This window comes from Rhineura floridana, chromosome 21 (assembly GCF_030035675.1).
Source record: "Rhineura floridana isolate rRhiFlo1 chromosome 21, rRhiFlo1.hap2, whole genome shotgun sequence".
In the NCBI taxonomy this organism is placed as follows: domain Eukaryota; kingdom Metazoa; phylum Chordata; class Lepidosauria; order Squamata; family Rhineuridae; genus Rhineura; species Rhineura floridana.
Window position 1 is genome coordinate 16326540 of NC_084500.1, and position 19474 is coordinate 16346013.

The 19474-nt window shown below is 47.5% G+C and overlaps 2 protein-coding genes across 12 annotated transcripts in view; both read right to left on the reverse strand.

Moving 5' to 3' along the window:
* The window catches only part of CLTC (clathrin heavy chain), an 87512-nt gene extending 78875 nt beyond the window's left edge, over positions 1-8637 (reverse strand). The window contains exon 1 of one of the 2 annotated variants that reach the window (XM_061605270.1): positions 8198-8637. In XM_061605270.1, the coding sequence (XP_061461254.1) occupies positions 8198-8239 (42 nt within the window). In that variant the 5' untranslated portion in view covers positions 8240-8637. The remainder of the gene's footprint in view (positions 1-8197) is intronic. The other variant, XM_061605269.1, reaches the window with a different exon arrangement.
* A 3254-nt stretch (positions 8638-11891) lies between these two features.
* The window catches only part of DHX40 (DEAH-box helicase 40), a 37502-nt gene continuing 29919 nt past the window's right edge, over positions 11892-19474 (reverse strand). For 8 of the 10 annotated variants that reach the window (XM_061604700.1, XM_061604705.1, XM_061604703.1 and 5 more), the window contains 5 exons: positions 19163-19271; positions 17630-17724; positions 17063-17132; positions 15302-15530; positions 11892-13655 (listed from right to left, as the gene is read on the reverse strand). In XM_061604700.1, coding sequence (XP_061460684.1) covers positions 13516-13655; positions 15302-15530; positions 17063-17132; positions 17630-17724; positions 19163-19271 — 643 coding nt within the window. In that variant the 3' untranslated portion in view covers positions 11892-13515. The remainder of the gene's footprint in view (positions 13656-15301; positions 15531-17062; positions 17133-17629; positions 17725-19162; positions 19272-19474) is intronic. The other 2 variants (XM_061604702.1, XM_061604708.1) reach the window with 2 other exon arrangements.

A 19474-nucleotide genomic window follows, 5' to 3' on the forward strand; every position in this document is an offset into this window, starting at 1 on the left:
GCAGATGTTCAGGAAGGTACTCAAATATACATGTAGGTGGAGAAGTTTTTCCACAGGCAATACACCATGGAAAGGAGGCCAGTTTTCTTTTACACGGACCACTTAATTGCCAGGAGCAACCGACAGTTACCAAAGCCAAGTGTCAATGCTGAAAGTGAGCAGGGATGCAGGTTTCATTTGTCACTTTGGAGAGGCAAGGGCACCTGACACACATAGCCTGCATCTTGAATAATGTATTCCCAGTCAGCTAACAGAGACAGAGGTACCTGGCACAAGGAGGAAGTCTTCGCTACAGTGCCTGACAGTACCTTGCTTGAAATAACCTAGATACCAACGCTAGTGTTTTTTGCCGGTGGGAATCCAAAAGCACTTAATGCAAAATAATAGAGGGGCAATTTAAATGTAGACTGGGGACTTACAGACTGGTCAGCCGCATTTTTCCTCATCAAGTGGCATTTTAACCAAGTTCCAGTGAACTCTGATGCTCCTGGGCCGCTCACCAGGGAAAAAATTAATAATGGTGGACAAGACTCTTCTGCAACGAAAAAACTTTCTTCTGCAAAGTGTAGCAATAAGGAGGTGTTGGGTGTGTTTTGGGGTGACTCTCAGCCCATACAGGAGGGGAACCTGTAAGCATCCAGATGTTGTTGGGCCACAAATCCCATCAGCCCTAGCCAGAATGACCAACCGTCAGGGCTGACAGGAGTTATAGAACAATGTCCCTGAAGGGCCACTGCTTCCCCTCACGCCACCCATGCCTGCCATACAGAGGCACTGTGAGGTCCAACAGGGCTGGCTAAGGCAAACTCAGTGTGGCCTAGAATCCTCTGCAGTGTATGAGGGTTCCCACAGAAGACATGCTACAGATTCTCAGGAAACAGGTTGATGTGCAAAGATCTCCATAAAGGTAGTATATCTGAGAGCCACTACCAAGAGAAGCTAAACTGTGCTTGTGCCAGAAACCAGTCAGGGCACTGCTGATCAGCGATGAGCAGGAAACTTTCCATCCAGTATTTTTCAGTAGAAATGTCTTACTTCCAAAAATGAATCATTTCACATTAGCAACAACGAACATCCTATAAAACAGCACAGTTTTATAAGTTTAGATCCCCCCAACTGCCCTGGATGACTAAATCTAGGCAACTCCTATATTTCGAATGCCCAGATCTCTGGGCATGCTAAAATTACCGTGAACAGATGCCTACTCATAAGCAAGCCCAGCTTCATTGGAACTTACTCCCAGATAAGCATGCACAGAACTGAAGCCTTAGCATCTCAACAATTCAGAGCCTATTATTTTTCCATGGAAGTTCAACCAACAAACTTTGAGTTGCTGTGTTTTGAAATACTTGGAACTATTCCAATGAAAGCAATTCTGAGGTAAAGCTCTGAAAACGTTTGAACTGAACTGGGTTGCACCCAGCTAAGTCGTACACAGAGAAGATCCCCTGAAATCAATGGGTGTAATTTATTCATGAGTAACTTAAGCCCACTGATTTTGGTGAATCTACTCCAAGTATGATATAGGCAGATATAACCACACTAAATGGTCTTTACTGAATTTCCCTAGTCAATATTCCAATTCAAATACTACTGTTTATTGGAAAGACTTCAGAAGTCTAGACAGCATGTACACACGGTATACGTTTAGTGCTGCTCAGTAAATAGAGGAGACAAACATATGATAAATTAGATCCATCAGAAGGTTTCCCCAAAAACTTTTTGGGAAAGTTCACATCACTGTTTTGAGGAGCACTTTATCCATCAGAGTAAACTACCAGTCAACCTCTCTTGTATTAGTAAACAAGAATAAAAGAAGTCTCATTTTTTTCTTTACATGATCTGGTATCTTGCTCAAGTACTATCAACGTTTTCTGAAGTATAGCAAGACTATACTGTTAAGGAAAGTTCCTAGCCAACTAAAGCCAGTTTAATCTTACTTGAGGGCTTTCATTCCCTTCCCTCAGCCCCCATCATCCTTCCAAGTTAACACTCCTGCAATGATCATCCTCTTATAAAATACTACTAGTAACTAAGCCTAAATTCTGTGCCATGAAGTTTCATCCAGGAACCAACTTAAGCAGAAGTGATGCTTTTCAAGGATGCAAGAACCCCTGAATCCTGTGTCCGTTTTCATCGCTGTTCACAAGTGTCTGCGGCAACTGGTTTTCCCCCTTTAATGTTGCTTCAAGGGTCAGCTTCTGTTTTAGCTCTCCTTGAGTGACCCCAGCCTATCAGGGATCACACAGTGGATGAGACATCGAAGCATGATGTAGCCAGTCACTCTGCCCTCACTCTGAACAGGTGGGGGAGAGAAACACGTCCCCATTGCATGGGCATGGTTGATGGTAGATGAGACAACATTGGTTTAACCAACCAAGTCAGGTCTAGGCAGTGCCTGGGTAGGAAGACCACACAGGAATTCCTTGAAAGAGAAGCGAGATGTAAAATGAAGAAATAAAACCATGAAAGTGCCCTATTTTGTTGTGATGCACCTATTTCGGCATAGCAAGAACATGGACTGTCAGTCCAGGTCCTCAGCAGTATGATGCCCCAGTAATGTTTTTGCACCTTTTACCCCCTCTATATGTTGACAGTGAAATGTTTGCGAAAATAATTCCCCCCCTTTTTGCTCAGTACTAAATAAATCAGACTATAATCATTAAAAGCAAGTCAGATGCTTCAGAAATGAATAAACCTACACTAAACTTTCTTCTCAGTCATCTCTCTAGTGTTCAAAGGATTAAAGCAATGTTTTATCTTATTTCAGTGAAATCCCAGTGAAGGGAACCCCCTCAGGTTTCAGAAGGCCTTCAAACGCAAGTAAGAAAACAACTGTGCTAACTTTAAGCAGCCTAGGAGTACTGCCTCTCACCAACATAATATACATTTTGCTTTATCATCCTATGCAGCCTTCTTGGCAAGATGCATGGTTGGCACGACACAAAAATGTTTTCCAGAAACAATTACTTGCATACATCAACAAGGACTGGCCAAGTTCAGGAGAGGCAGCTCTGGAGAGAGAAATATCCAACAGCATTTCTCACAGTTTCATCAACATCAAAGCACTGCAGCTTAAAACCCACCAGCTAAGTGAAAACTGAGGCAAATTTTAAGGGTGCTGCTCAGGCAAAACTTCTATGTAAATTCCAGATCAAGCCGAAAGTTTTCAGCAAAACCACCAAAAATTATCTGGGTTGGTCTAGTCCTTAAGAATACCAACATGCCCCCAATATAGCAGATGGAATGCCTGTGAAGTTAACAGCATGGGCCCTTGTAGGGCTGCAGTTCCCTTTAGGATCCCTGTCAGGAAAGACCAGACTACTCGGAGCTGGTGCTGGAAGGGAGGTTTTGCCCTTACTGCATTGTTATCCAGAAGTGCCTTGCTTCTCTTTCTCCCCTTATCTGTGAGAGGCTAACCATTTACATACAAGAGAATAAATAGTAAAGAGGTTGCAAGGGGTGGGGACCAAGGTCGCCCCTGGTCACTCCTCCCACTAAGCATCACTCCTGTCTGCTGCATAGCCATCCTTGGGTTATGTTTCTGAATAGACAGGAACACTGGGAAATTTGCAGAGTATACTACACCCTTTTCTGCAAGCATCAATGATCTAAAAATGCCAAACTGCAAATCAAATAACCTATAATGAAAGCAACGGTTACAGATACCTGCAGGGTGTGCATAACTGCAAAAATAAAGGCTGCTCAATACTAAGGAAGAGCAGCATACAGTCTCTCGCCTAGGCTGTGCTGCCAGAATCTACGCAGCAGGGAAGCCTGCGGGAGATTGACTTGTGATTGCTACTTTGCAGGGTTCTTCCTGACACAAGAGGTTAGGAGCCAATGCTCAACAGGAAACAGGATTAGTTTTGCATTTTTTTTTACACCAGACAGTAACCTCAGAGAGCAGTTCTTGCTTGCCACTAAGTTAAGACACATGTTCATAATCGACTTGTGACATCTGAGTACCAGCTGCACAGCAAGTACTAGGCGCAGTGCTTTTTTCTTTTCTTTTGGGGGAGGTTCAGGCTTCAGAGAAACTCAGTGACTCCCATCAACCCCCAAATTTTGCTCAAAACCAAGGCAACAGCAGGCAAATATGGAACAAAGCAAAGCAGAGACACCTTCTTGCTCCTCCTACAATGCCACATACCTCCCAGCAGGACTGGAGGCAGAGATCCAGTCTCGCCCACGCAATAAGGTTTAAATTATTCTCGTGAAGTGGCAACAGCAGGAATTGCAGCACAATGCACTTAGCAAAGACACCCCCCCAAATAACCAAGTTTGTGTGTGCTAGATCTTAGGTCATACTGACATCTGACGGGAGGGTGGAGGGACAAGAAAGGACAGAGCACAGAGGCAAAACCAGCCCAATGAAGCAATAGAGCGAATACAGGAAGCTCCAGTTATAAGACAATGGAATATTTGCCACAAGCAACTTAAAAGCATCTGTCTAGAGGAAGGCAAGTGGTCAAGGTGCAAGGAAAGATTCACCACCCCGAGCCATGTTTGCACATGTAAGAATGTGCGGGAGTGTAGCAGTTGCATAGTGTGGGAATGCCGCTCACTCATTCTCTCTCTACACACACACCTCCTCCACAGATAGTCAAGGCAGCAGATTCCTTGAGGAAAGCTGCCCCTGGCAGTGTACGCTGGGAAATGCTGCTGCAAGCGGTAGACAAGCTTTCCCCTAATGGGCACTGACACTTCAGCCATTCAGAAAGCAATGCCTTGAGTTGCAGCATGTTTGCTTGCTCCTCCCACTTCAGGAACTCCTGAGGCCATTTCCAGGACTGGCAAGGTGCACCTTGCAGGCAGATACCTGCACAAGCACTACCGCCACCACCAGCCTCAAGTCCTTTCTACTGCACCCGCACAAAGATGAGCAGTGGCCTCTTCTTCCTCAACCTGCATCACACACAGAAGGAATCCTCAAATGCATACGATGCCCTTAAAAACCCTGATCCAACCCCAGTCGCCTGGATTCCATTCCTCCACTTCCGACTCCTACCACAAGCAACTGAGTACCCACATTATCTTCGGCTTTTACACACACCACAAAGTGATCAGATACCACACACCTGGTCACATTATGACCCAGGATTACTCACAATATATCACAGCATTTCTTTAGTTCCAAATACTGTTCGTATTAAGTTCAGCCTAATTTAACACCAACCTTCTGAAGTCCATCAAATCTAACTGTCCTTGTGTGGATGCTTCTTGACCTGCCTAGAACGTCACATTAATTCCCCCCCCTTTAAATCCCTGGAACATGATCCTTAAAGAAAAAACATGCCAACTGAATTCCCAGCTCACTCTCACTTCAACTGTCAGCACATACCCCAAATTAACTTCCTCTTCTGTGTTACCTGCAACCATTTCCAAGCTTAACCCATTACAGCAGGGCCCCACTCATACAGCGGATTACGTTCCGGACCCCCGCTGAAAAACAGAACTCATTGAATAGAATGGCATGCAACGCCCGAAAACCGCTGTAAAAGTGGAACAAGCACTGTATGAGTGGGGCTTTAGTCTAACTGAGACCACTACATTAGTGAAGCGCCGTAAAGAGGGCCCTACTGTATACAGATGTCTCTCCCTAAATCCTCACTAACCACCAACCACACTCTCCCCCCTTCAGTTCCACACAATTCCTCCAGCCTAACTCTGTCCTCTGCTCCCACACAGATGACCTACCAAAAATCCATCAACCTGCCTGACCTCTTCCTCATTCTCATCAAGCCCCTGCATCGGCCTACTAAGTTCTCCCGTGCTAAAGCACATATAGCCCTCCTAATTAACTTCCAGAGCAATTGATCTTGGTTTCTTTTATTCACCTCTGTCAACAGACCACAGAGCCATCATGCAAAGTGGAGAAACAGAGAAGTCACCTCCTTCTTACACAGGTGCCTCTGCCCCTTCCAAATTAGTCCAGGGCTACTTCCACCCACATTATATACACAAACATTGATGCCAACCACTTTTGAAGCACCTCCCTAAGTTTCAGCCGCCCCACCCTCTTTATCTCCAAGGAGGACCTCTGTCTCCCTCAAAACACACTTTTATGCCAATTCACTTCACTTTTCTCTCCTGTTCCTTAACCTCTACTCCTACTAGCCCAGAACCTGCACTGTAAAGATGCCTTTACAACCACACTTCCTTTCAAAGTTACTCAGGCATCTTCTTCCATTTCAAACAGAGACAGACACCTCTTGCTCCCAAAGGTCTTGAGCCTCATCCCCAATCCCTCTGAATGCTGCACAAACATGCCTCTAATCCCAGCCACTCATTCCCATTCCCCTCCCCTATTTCATCACCCCAGGACCAGCCTCTATTCCACCCCTCTTATTCATGCCTTATTCCCTTTCTGTTCTCTCCCTAAATGCCCCAGGCCCCTTTCCTGCCTCCCAGCTCCTCTCTCCGTTTCCTTCCCATCCTCAATGGCTCACTCCCCAACCCATAGACTTAAGAGAATTGGCTTCCCTCTTCTTCTGCCCTCCCCACAGCCCTCAAACTGTTATACAAATGGCATCACACAGATGGCTCCCCAATTCTAGATTACCCCAAACCTACCACTGCATATACACACACATGTATGTTTATATTACACACTTGCTTTCCTCTGTTTCCAAATTTTTTTTAATCTCAGTCATCTCTCCACTTCCAGAAACCCTTAGTCTATCACACAGATTACTTCCCCCACTGATGCTGCTGATCTTCCTTCATCCATGCACCTAGCATATTATACACCCACCCCACTCACATCCCCCTAAATACTTCAGACAGCTCCCTTTAATCTCAGCCACCGCCTCACTTCCACCAGCCCTCTCTCAGCTATCATACAGATGACTCTTTTCCCTTTCCCCACATTTACAGGACCCAGGACCGTCCTTCATACATGCATCATGCGCACAGACAACTCTTGCCTTCGCCCCTCCCCAATTCCTTCCAGCAACCCTCTTGAAACCTAGCTCCACTTACAGCAGCCTCTCTCTCAGCTGGCACATAGATGGCTTCATATATACTTTTCAACCACAGACAACTCCCAACCCCAACCCCAACTCCTCCAAGAAACCCTCTTTCATCCCAGCTTCCTATTCCCACTAGCCCTTAACCATCAGAGAGCTCTCCCTCCTTCACATCTCTCTCTCTCAAACGAAAAAACTCTTGTCCCCTCCGCCCTTTCCAGAATCCTCCCTTAATCCTAACTCCACAAACACACCTTCCAGCAGCCTTATCTCAGCTATCACATGGCTCACTCATCCCCCTCCTTCTAAACTAACCAAAGACCTTCCTTCTCCACCAATGCCTCCAAATGCTCCCTTTAATCCCAGCCATCTTATTTATTAATTCACTTTCACACCTGCCCCAATTCCTTTTCCTCTTCTGTCTCCAAAAGCCTAAACTTGTCACACGCACATAATCACCTTTTCTCTCTCCCCACCCCCTGCCATAACCAAGGCATTCCTTAACCCCTCCAAACCATTCAAGGAACCCCCTTTAACCCTACCTTCCACACACACACTCTCCCACCAGCCTCAGTTACCAGAGTCGGCTCCCCTCTTCCTTCATACACACACATATACCATGCAAACAACTCTCTCGCCTCCCCTCCAAGAAGCCCCCTTTAAACCCTAACTCCCCCACACGCCTTTCAGCAGCTCTCTCTCATCTAGCTTACATACACGCACACGTATATATATCCACACCTGTGTATGCACACCCATATGTACGAATGTGTGTGTGTAGATGGATACGTGCATGCGTGTGTGGTGGGTATATTATTAAATGTATACGTGCAGGCATATATGTGTGTGTGCGTGTATAAATTTAATAAATAATAATATAGCCACAGATGCAAACACACATTTGCACGTGTATGTCTTCCCCCCTTTCTAAATTAGCCCAGGGCCTTCCTTCTTCCTTCCTCCCCCTCTCATACTCCTCCAAACGCCCCCTTCAGACCCAGCTACTTACCCCTGCCCGCTCCCCAATTACTTCTCCCCTCCTCCTCTGTCACCAAAGGCCTAAAACTGTCACGCGCACACAGCCTCCTTTTCTTTTTCTCCCCCCCCCGACTCCAAGCGAGGCCTTCCTTCCCTAACTTACCGCCGCCCCTGCCCCTCTTCAGCCATTCACCACAGGCACGACACGACGTCCCCCCCCCCGCCCGGTCCACTCCCCTCAGGCTCACCTGCAGATGCTCCTGGAAGCGGATAGGCAGGATTTGCGCCATGGCGCCGGACGCGTTGTTGGGGTTTGGGGGCTCCAGCCCGACACCTGGGTAGGGGGAACTAGCCCTTCCACAGGAAAAGAAGAGGAGCAGGAGGAGGCAGCGAGCCCGAGGACCCGGCGGAGGGGAGAAAGGGCGGCTCTCAACGGCGGGGAAGGCAGAGACAGAGAAGAAGGGAGACGGTGGTGGGAGGCCGCCGCGAGCGATCCGGAAACAGCCCCCGCTGGCTCCTCGGCGGAAGGACACCTCGCTGTTCCCCTCACGAGAAGGAAGAGCAACGGCCCGGCGAAGCAGGAACAGCGGCGGCTCCCTCCGCCTTATCCGCCTCCTCACCTGCCGCTGATTAGCGCAGCGGCGGAAGGATCAGAACGCCGCCCACGCAAAGAATCAATGGGAGACGCGGAAGGATACTTAGAACCGGAAGGGACTTTTTGCCCCCACTCTCGATCTGTCTTTCTCTATCCGAGCTGCTTGGTTCTCCCCCTCCTCCTAAGCCCCGCCTCCTTCCGTGCTAGGTCTCTCTCCCTCCCTTATTTTTTTGCCACATCATGCGACCAGGGCGGAGGGGTGACGTCACTTCCGTGCTCGCGCCCCACAACCACCTCCAACCACCTGGGATTCTGTCCCCTGATCACATGACGGGGGCCACGGGAAGATGCGTGTTTTTTTTTTAAAAAAATTGCAAGGTGGACTTTCTAGGCACAGGAGGAGGAAGTTCACCTTGTCCCTCCGAGTTCTCTGTGTTTGGTATGGAAATAGTCCCTCGTAAGAAGCAGGGCGCTCAGAAACCTCTATGGCGTAGGCGGTTATGGCGCCTGCGCGCAGAAGCCCTGAGGTCGCTTGTCCGCTGGTTTGAATCCCACCTTTGGCACGCAAAGGCGATGACCTTGGGCTGGTAACCTTGTTCCACAGGTTGGTGCATAAAAACGGAGAAAAGTAAAAAAAAAAAGTGTATAGAGCTGAATGGAACGCTGCAACATCTAATAATATAATAAGAACCACCTATTCAAATACACTTGCCCTCTCAGAATAGTCCCCTGAAGAAAATAATGAACGATATTTAAAGAAAAATATGCATGAAATTATTACTATGGGTGAGATTACAGGGGTGGGAGACTCTTCAACCCAAGGGATGGATTCTTCTTCTGGGCAACCTTTTGGGGGCCACATGCCTCTTGGGGGCATGACCCCGTACAACACCGTACAAATATTTGTACTAACCTACTTTTGTTAGTCATTTGAAATCTATCCATTTCCGTATTTCATTTCTCAATTTGTAAGTTCAGTTCTCCCCCATTGCTTGCTGTCTTAAACGTGGGATATGTGGGTTGTATTCAGCTAAGTCCTACTCGGAGTTAGACCCACTGAAATGAATGAACCTAAGGTTAGTCATGTTTATTAACTTAAGTGGGTCTACCGAGTAAGACTAACACTGACATTTTGTTGTTGTTACATGCCTTCAAATCGATTATGACTTATGGCGGCCCTATGAATCAGTGACCTCCAATATTGACATTATACAGCATTGACATTATAGCCAGAGAAACGCATGTTTCTCCTAGTTTATGCATTTTTACAAGCAATTTTCCCTAAAAGAATGCATTTTTGTACTTTGCCTTCGCTAACATATACATTTTTGCATGCACTTCCTCTAAGGTGTGCATGGCTTGGTTGGCAAACTGCATTTCAAAGTTCAGTGGGGATTTCAGCAGTGGCACTAGTACATTTTTGAGGCTCTTCAAAAGCATTGCTTCTAAGCAAGCGATGCGAGGGGGGCGCGCGTTTCTTACATGAAACTTTCACGACAGCTTTACCTACTTTAATCCCAGGAGATGTACAGTGTAAAAACTCCTTCCCCCTTTAAAAAAAAAAAAAAACAGCATGGATTTCCTGACTTGTAAGAAACTCTCCAATCAACTTTCCAGTGTTTGGGGGGAGAGGGGGATAAAAGACGTTAAGGTATGACTACTAAGCTACAAATGTTTAAACATTACAAGTGGGACCTCTACTGTAACAAAATGTTGCAATGTGAAATGTTGTTCAAGATTCCCATACCAGTCAGTCAGCATTCTGTGGCTACTGCACATGCTCAGTCCTCACTGGACTGTTGTTGTTTTTTTGGGGGGGGGGCATTCCTCCCTTTAGTTCTGCTTCGTCAGTATATATATGTTTTTTACTTCTGCAAACTCTTGGGCTTCCCCTATGCCTTTTTGTGTGTGAACTAGTGCCGTATTGGCTGCGTAAGGAACGGCACGCACTGCCTGAGCATTGGAAATAGAAGAAATGGCTTACTTAGAAATAAGTGGGGCTTGCTTCCAAATAAATAGCAGTACCACCACCCCGAACAACTTGCTCATTGCTCTGAGAGGAGCTCACAACATAACGATGATGGACAGCCAATACAAATTCAGTAAACAAATAAAAATAACTCCCCACCCCCCTTTATTTTAAAATTTAAGACTATAACAAATTTATTAAGGCACAAGCTTTTGTGGACCACAGTCTCCTTCATCAGATAACAAATACATTTGTTAGGAGTGTATCCAGTGGTGGCTTTTGCACTGGCAAAAGCTGCTCCACATGTGCAAGGGAGAGAATCTGATTGTTACCCATCCCTCCTGTCCAATACAGCACCCACCACCCACCCCAGAAAAGCTCCTGAGACTTTGGAACACCCTCTGCCAATAAATGGGTGTGGCATGGAGCAGGGCTTGAGAGCCACAGACCTGGGGAGCTGAATGCGGCCCTCCAGACCTCTGTCTGGCCCTTGGGACTCTCACCAGCCCAGCTTCACACCCTCGAGTCTTTTTGCCTCCCTGGAATGCACCCTAGAACTGTGACTGACTCTTCCTGGCCAGAATGGGGGATAGAGAGGGCTGCGACGGAAGTAACTTACTGCAGAAAAGGTAAAATTCCTATTTCCCGCCCCCCTCTCCCCACTGGCATGGAACCCTCAGAAGGTTGCCCAGAAAGCCACGTGGCCCTCGGACCGAGAAAGGTTCCTCACCACTGGCACAGAGTGTAGCAATTGGAGGGAGCGCCTCCCCAAGAGCAAACCAACCACTTTAATGCAAGGGTGGCAAACCTGTGGCCCTCCAGATGGGACTGGAGTCCAACTCCCATCATTTCTGGCCGTTAGCCATTATGGGAGTCCAACATCTGGAGGGCCACAGGTTTGCCATCCCTGCTTTGAAAGGTTTTGGGCTGCAAAGAAAGGGCTCCTCTCAAAACAGGGTCTGAAGCCGCCAAAGATTAAAGTGGCAAAGCATCTGCCTGCATGCAGGAGATCCATGGTTCAATCCCTGGCATCTCTCCCTAGGTGGGGCTGGGGACATCCCCTGTCTGAAATCGTGAAATCACTGCCAGTCAGTGTAGATAATACTGAACTAGATGGGCCAGGGGACTGACTCAGCACAAAGCATACGTTCTTAAAAAGGCCACACAAAGGAACTGCACTGACTAACCGCAACGGGGGGCTGCGTGAAGGTCTCTTTCTCTCTAAAATGGGAGTAGTAGATGCAGCCAAGATTGATAAAAACCCTGAAAGGAAACCATCATTATACACACACAGCGATGTAGCAAAGAGAGCTCGAGCTGTCAGATCTTTATGACAAATGCACACATACAAAAAAAATCATTCCCATATTCTTTTCAACAAAAGGGGTGTGCATGGAAGTTTTACCTCCAAGAGCTGTTACTAGAGAAAGAAGTATATAGCTGTATAAGTAATATCTCATGAAGATTTTTTTAATGCATAATAAAAGCTTTTAAATTTCTTAAACAGTTAACTTGGAGATGTGTCTTTTAAAAAAAAAAGTCACATTGTCAAATGCCAAAATATAAATAGGTGCAGAAAGAAGCATAAAAAATAACTATAAATATTTAAATACATTCATTTTTATAAGAAAATATGTCAGGGTTTATTCAAGTGGCATTCTTGCCCAATCACAGAACAATGCCATCAATTTTGTGACCAGTTTCGACACAGCAACAGTAAACTGACTTTTTCAAAAAGTGTCCTGGCTTCCTCCAGGCTAACCTGGAAACTGGGGGTTCTTAACCTCCACCCCACCCTGGTAAGACAAAGAAATCTCAGTTAGAGAACCCCAGCCCTTCTCTCAAAAGTACAACTCCCAGGATTCAATGCAGGAGAGAGAGGCATGTGTATGCAAGAGGGGCATGTGATGTGTGAGAGTGACAGAGGGAAGCATGTGGAGGTATAAGAGAGGCGTGTGTGTGTGAGAGAGAGAGAGAGATGGGCATGTGGTGTACATGAGAGTGAAGTATGTGAGGGTGAAAGAGGGTGTGAGAGAGAGACAGATGGTGTGCAAGAAAGTGAGAGAGAAGCTTGGGGTGAGAGTTGTGTGTATGAGAGAGAGAAAGATAGGTGTGTGGTGTATGTGAGGGTGAAGCAGGGGTGTGTGAGACAGGTGGTGTGCAAGAAAGAGAGAAGCTTGTAGGGGTGGGGGGTGAGAAAGACAACAGAAACGGGCGTGTGGTGTATGTGAAAGTGAAACATGGGGGTGAGGGGATGTGTGTGAGAGGGGTGTGTGATAGTGACAGTGAGAGAAAAGCATGTGGTGTGTGTGAGAGACGCAGGGGGGGCATGTCGTATATGAAACAGAGAGAGAGGAGCATGTGGGGGTGAGAAAGGGGTGTGTGAGAGACAAGTACATGCGAGGGAGTGAGAAAAAGCATGTGGGGGTGAAAGAGGGGGTGTTAGAGAGAGGTGTATAAATGAGACAGGGTGTGTGAGTGACAGCAGTGCATGTGTGTGTGCATGTGAGAGTGTGCCGCAGCTATTAAACCAGCACATGTTTGTACTGTAGTTATCACCTTAGATATGCTGTGATTTGGCCTCATCATCTTCACAGTGCTCTCACCCATGTCTTAGCAACCACTGCAGCAACATCCTTGCGTGCATCTGCGAGGGTTTCTGAGCCGCCCAATCTGCCCTATGAAGGCAAGAGGCAAACTGCCTCAGTCAGAGGGCACAGAGGCTGTATCACAGTACAGTCTCCAAAGATAGTTGGTGCAACCTACGGAGGGGGGGCTCTTCACTGTAGCAGCCCTCCCTTTGCAGACCGTTCTTATATACTCCATGATGCAGCTCCGCCCACACAAGAGATCAGGTGACAGCTCAGGCTCTCCTGGGTCCTAGTTCCCCTAGGCTCCACTTCCCAGCTCCAGCAATGCAGACCCTGGTCAAACAAGTATGCGCATCCCGGTGGGTGGCAGGGATTGCAGAGTGCCGCCAATGCAAGGCCACCCCTGTTGGGTCAGCTCGTGTCCTTGGAAGAAAAATGTAACTCCTGCGTTCTTTGCTGCTTCCTCTCCAGGTACCGTGCGCGAGCGTCCTTTATGGATTGGTCGTCGTTCCTCTTCTTTAGTTTCTTTGCAGACTCGTCTGTTGTTTTTTCTAAAAAACATGCCAGAAGTCAAACCTTGCAAAATTGCAGGGTTTGCATTAGTACAGGGATGGGAAACCTTTTTTGTAGCCCTTCTGGATGCAAAGCAGTTGGTCTAGCACTGAGCTATGGCCCTTTCCCCTATTACTACCACAATGTGCTGTGTGTGGGGCTGCCCTTGAAGATGCTCCGGATGCTGCAGCTAGGGTAGAACTCAGCTGCTAAGCTGGTAAGTGGGATAGCCCGATGGAACCATGTGTCACCAGTCCTGAAAGCGCTGCCCTGGCTGCCAGTGAACTACCAGGCCCAATTCAAGGTGTTAGTACTAGCATATGAACAGAGCTTGGAAAAGTTACTTTTTTTGAACTACAACTCCCATCAGCCCCAGCCAGCATGCCACTGGATTGGGCTGATGGGAGTTATAGTTCAAAAAAGTAACTTTTCCAAGCTCTGCATATGAAGGCTTGGGACCCAAGTACCTAAAAAGAGCACCTTCCCCAGTATCAACCATCCCGGACTCTATGATGAACAGGCAAGGCCTTGTTGGTGGCATCACCACTGAGGCCTACCCAGTTGGCATTGACCTGTGACAGGGCCTTTTCAGTGGCAGCTCCCCGTCTGTGCAATGCCCTCCCTGATGAGGTGCATCCATCTCTGTCGTTACTAACTTTCAGGAGGAATTTTAAAACATTCCTGTTTACCCAGGCATTGGATGGCTGAAAGGCATGGTTCCTGAGATCACTGGATGAGAACATGTTTTTGCCTGTAACTGTTTTTAGAATTTTTTTTTTTTTTAGCGTTTTATTATGGATGCGTCGGCTGCCTTGGGCTCCTTCAGGAGGAGGGCCAGGATAAAATCTGAATAAATAAATGTTAAAAAGTCAAGGGGATGGCCTTTCTGTCCAGCTGATGAACCCACACAACAAATTATACATAGCAGCTCAAAGATCGCTTACCTGGTCCCATTTCAAAATCCAAAATGCCTCCTCTGTATTTACACATTAAATACGTAAATAAACTAAGCAATAACAAAATTTAAACAAAACAGCAGCACAGAACAGAATGGTAGCAGGAGGGAGGAAACGGTCATTCAACCAAAGGCCTGTGCCTTGGCAGGGGTGGGGGAATCTTTTGGCCCAGTGGGCTAGATCTTTTTCTTCCCCCCAATCCCTGTAGGCCAACTTGGACAGGAAAGTGGGGACAGGTGGGTCGGACATTGGCCCGTGGAGGTAGGGTCTGCTCCGCCAGTGCGTTCCCAGCAGAGAATGCACCAGTGAAACAGCTCCCAGTAGGATTAAACCCTCTGCTCACCAGCTGATGAGCGGAGGGTTCAATCCTGATGGCTGCAGGGGTCTGCTGCTCCAGAGCATTCCCCACAGGGATTGTGCTGGCAAAGCACTGCCCGGCAGGATTGAACCTCACCTCTTTTCTCCCATCGAATGATGACCACTGATGGGCAGGCGGGCATAGTTGGGAAATGGCCTTGTAGGAAAACTTGGGACCCCCCTGGTGGGTCAAGATTGGCCCACAAGCCGGAGGTTCCCCACCCTTGATTGAAAGGTATACAATGATTATGCAAGAAGCACCTCATGGAGATGTTACTGTTCCATTCCGCAACCCGGGGGTGCCACCACAGAGGAGGCCCGCTTTGGCTTACCGTTCCGCCTCTCAAGATCCTCCTTATCCCTCCACTTGACCATTTCCTCTTCCGTCACTTCCTCCCGGGCCATGCTGCTCAGCTCGTACGCGTCGATCTTGTGGAGCCGAGGCAGCAAGTCCTGGACCCACTCGTAGCGGACCGGACACACCGTCCGCACGTAAACCTTGGAGGTCACTAGGACATCGTGGAAGAGGATCCATTCCAGCTGGGCCTCCTGTTCGCGGAGCTGCAGAAGGCACACGTGCTTTCCAAGTTATCAAGGCAGCCACCACAGAAAGGTTTTGCACGACAGGACCTGAATCAAGGCGCGTCGTGGTGAAAACCGCATCGCTATACGCGAGGTTAAGCGTACCCTCTGCCAGTAGCCATCCGACTGTCTGCCTTGAGGGAAATCCTTGCCGGACTCACTCAACTATCAAATAACCCCTGTGTATCTGCGTGTTGGAAGGCTACCACGGAAAGGGCCGTGGCTCAGTGACATCTGCTTTGCATGTGGGACGTCCTGGTCAGAAACCCTGAGGAGTTTGCTGCCCGTCAGTGTAGCTAGAGAGGCCAACAGTCTGACTCCATATAAGGCAGCATACACCTTAGCTAGCTCAATATTGTCTACACTGACTGGCAGGGGGTCTCCAAGGTTTCAGACTGGGGGCTTTTCCCCAGCCCTGCCTGAAGGTGCCAGGGATTTAATCTGGGACCTTCTGCATGCAAAGCAGGTGTTCTACCAGTGAGCCACAGACCATCCCATCCTTCTCTCTCTCTCTCTCTTTGCCAGCTCCAGTTTCCCCTCCCTGCCATCTGCATGAAATTTAGATTAAGGACCCTGTGAAATAAAGGCAGAGGGTTGCACATAGTACAACCCCTGCTCTAATCACTATATCATGCTGGTTTTCCAAGAATTGAACCCTGGGACCTTCTGTTAATTTCTGTACGGGAACACTCCTGTTAGGGCAGGGATAGTCAACCTGATGCCCTTTAGACACTGCTGGATGACAAGTCCCATCACCCTGACCATTGGCCATGCTGTTTAGGATGGTTGTTATTATTATTATTAACATTTATTAGATTTATATCCTGCCCTTCCTCCCAGTAGGAGCCCAGGGCAGCAAACAAAAACACTAAAAAAATCATAAAAACAGACATTAAAATATATTAAAACAAAACCGCTTTAAAAACGTATTAAAACGGTTTTAAAAACATCTTTTTTAAAAAAAGCTTCAAAAATATATTGAAAAGCAATTCCAACGCAGACGCAGACTGGGATAAGGTCTCTACGTAAAAAGCTTGTTGTAAGAGGAAGGTCTTCAGTAGGCGCCCAAAAGACAACAGAGATGGGTTCATGGGAGTAGTAACCCCAAAACATGCGGAGGGCCATACACTGGTTACCCCTGTGTTTGGGTGGGGGGGTTGGGGAGTGTGCACGGCAACATTTTGTTGCAGACCCAAGTTACGTGCTCTCCCACTGAACAACGGCCTGTCTCTACAAAGTCATGATTCTGTATTGTGAGTTGTATACAGCCTTAGTCTTACTCAGAGTAGGCCCACTGAAATCAGTAGGCAGGAGTAACTTTCGCCTATTAATCTCAGTGCATCTGCTCTGAGCTGAGCTTAGCGGGATACGACCCTATACCATCAAATAAAGTCAGGAATGTAAAGAATCTCCTTTGTTGGGCTTCCCTCCCCCCCAACCCGTCTTTATTTTTAAAAAGGCCCAACCATTCAATCCCTCCCTCCGAATAATTATTAACAGAAGGATCTTACAGCCGAGGAAGGATGAATGTAGACCATGCTGCCATGACCATCCATGGTGCAGAATGACTTGCCTATGGATCTAAAAGTAACACAGGGATGTAAGAAGAGCCCTGCTGGGTCAGGCCAAAGGGGGCCCATCTAGCCCAGCATCCTGTTCTCTCAGTGGCCAATCAGACGCCTCTGGGAAACCCACAGGCAGGGCGTAAACACAAGCGCCCCTCCCTCACTCTTATTCATAAGAACATAAGGCAAGTCCTGCTGGGTCAGGCCAAAGGGGGCCCATCTAGCTCAGCATCCTGTTCTCAAAGCGGCCGACTAGATGCCCCAATGGGGAGCCCGCAAGCAGGAGCTAAGCACAAGAGCACTCTCCCCTCCTGCAGTTTCCAGCAATTGGTATTCAGAAGCATCCTGCCTCCGACAGTGGAAGGCGAACATCACCAGCACAAAACGCAAGAGGAGACTGCTACAGAGAAGGCCCTTTTTAAAAGCCTACTTGCATGCACACACAGAAAAGCGCAAGCACTCCACCCCGTCAATCACCCCTTTGGGCACAGATGTACCGAGGAAACCCCTTACCTCCTGGCGATGTTGGCGAAATAACCTGCACAGAGACATCTCCTCAGTATTTCATTTCTGGAGCCATCAAAATGCTCTCTTGGAAAGCCTGGCAGCTGAAGAGAGAGAAAGAGAGGCCACAGATAATATACATTTTTTTTTAAAAAAAGAAACTCAAGAGAAAAAAGAGAGAAGCCGCAGGTAAAATACATAATCTGTACCCCCTGTACGAGTCCCCAAGGTATAAATTTCTCTCCTACACCCTTTGCTCCGCGTCCAACAGACTTCCCCTGGAGCAGATATTTAGATTGCTAGCAGGCAGCGATGTATTTATCGCTACCCAGGTGGCAAAATTGGCTCTAGCTGATAGAAAATTAAGAGCCAGACATAAAAAAACCAGACCCTAGCATGGTAAGGGAGAGGAGTGCTTGCTCTGTCATGGCTGTAATATCCATGCATCAATTTACAGGGAGGGCCAGTGTGCCTTTTATCCCAGAGAGGAAGTTTTAACCGTTGTTACGTTGTGTGTGTTCTATGTTTGATGAAATATGTTAAATTAAATCAGAAGAAGGCTAGGACTGGGGAGGGCAGCTATGTGAGACCTAGAGAAGATCCTCAAATGCAAAGATGTATCACTGAGCACTAAAGTCAGGATCATTCAGACTATGGTATTCCCGATCTCTATGTATGGATGTGAAAGTTGGACAGTGAAAAACGGATAAGAGAAAAATCAGTTCATTTGAAATGTGGTGTTGGAGGAGAGCTTTGCAGATACCGTGGACCACGAAAAAGACAAATAATTAGGTGTCAGAACAAATTAAACCAGAACTGTCACTAGAAGCTAAAATGATGAAACTGAGGTTATCGTACTTTGGAAACATAATGAGAAGACAGGATTCACTAGAAAAGACAATAATGCTGGGAAAAACAGAAGGGAGTAGAAAAAGAGGAAGGCCAAACAAGAGGTAGATTGACTCCATAAGGGAAGCCACAGAACTGAACTTACAAGATCTGCACAGTGTGGTTTACAACAAATGCTATTGGAGGTCACTGATTCATAGGGTCGCCATAAGTCGTAATCGACTTGAAGGCACACAACACACACACATGTATTGAATTATGGTAGCCTATGGCTATGTGCAATAATGATTCTCTCTCTCTCTCTCTCTCTCTCTCTCTCTCTCACATTACCCTGTGTTTGATTCCCCTGCCGCCCAACAAGCACTCCTAAGAAAAGCCTGGCTGTCGGATCAGGCCAAAGGGGACCCATCAGGTCCAGCATCCTGCTGTCACAGTGGCCAACCAGGTGCCCCAATGGGAAGCCTGCAAGCAGGACCTGAGTACAAGAAGGTATCCCCAAGGCATACTGCCTCCGACAGTGAAGGGCAGAAAACAGCCACCATACCTAGCATTTGTCCAATCCTCTTTTAAAGCCTGCCAAGTTGGTGGCTGCCGCCACCTCTTCTGAGAGCGGATGCCAGAGTTTAAATGTGCGCATGCTTGGGACTACCTCCCGAGAACACCTGCGTGACACCGCACCAGAGGTTCACTCACCTGCTTCAGCTTGTTGGTGATTTCCCGGAGCTGCCCCTCCACACTGAACGCCAGCTTCAGGGCTCTCCAGTGGACCCAGTTTTCCTGGCACCAGACCGAAGGGGACTTGCTGGGTGAGAGCAGGAGGAAAATAAGCAAGATTTAGAAAAGATGTCACTGCTGTTGTTTTCAATCCAACACAGGAAGCTGCCATTTAATGAGTCAGGCCTTTGGTCCATCTAGCTCAGTACTGTCTCCACTGACTGGCAGCGGCTCTCCAGGGCTTCAGACAAGGGCCCTACGTGGAGATGCCTTTGGGGATTGAAACTGGGA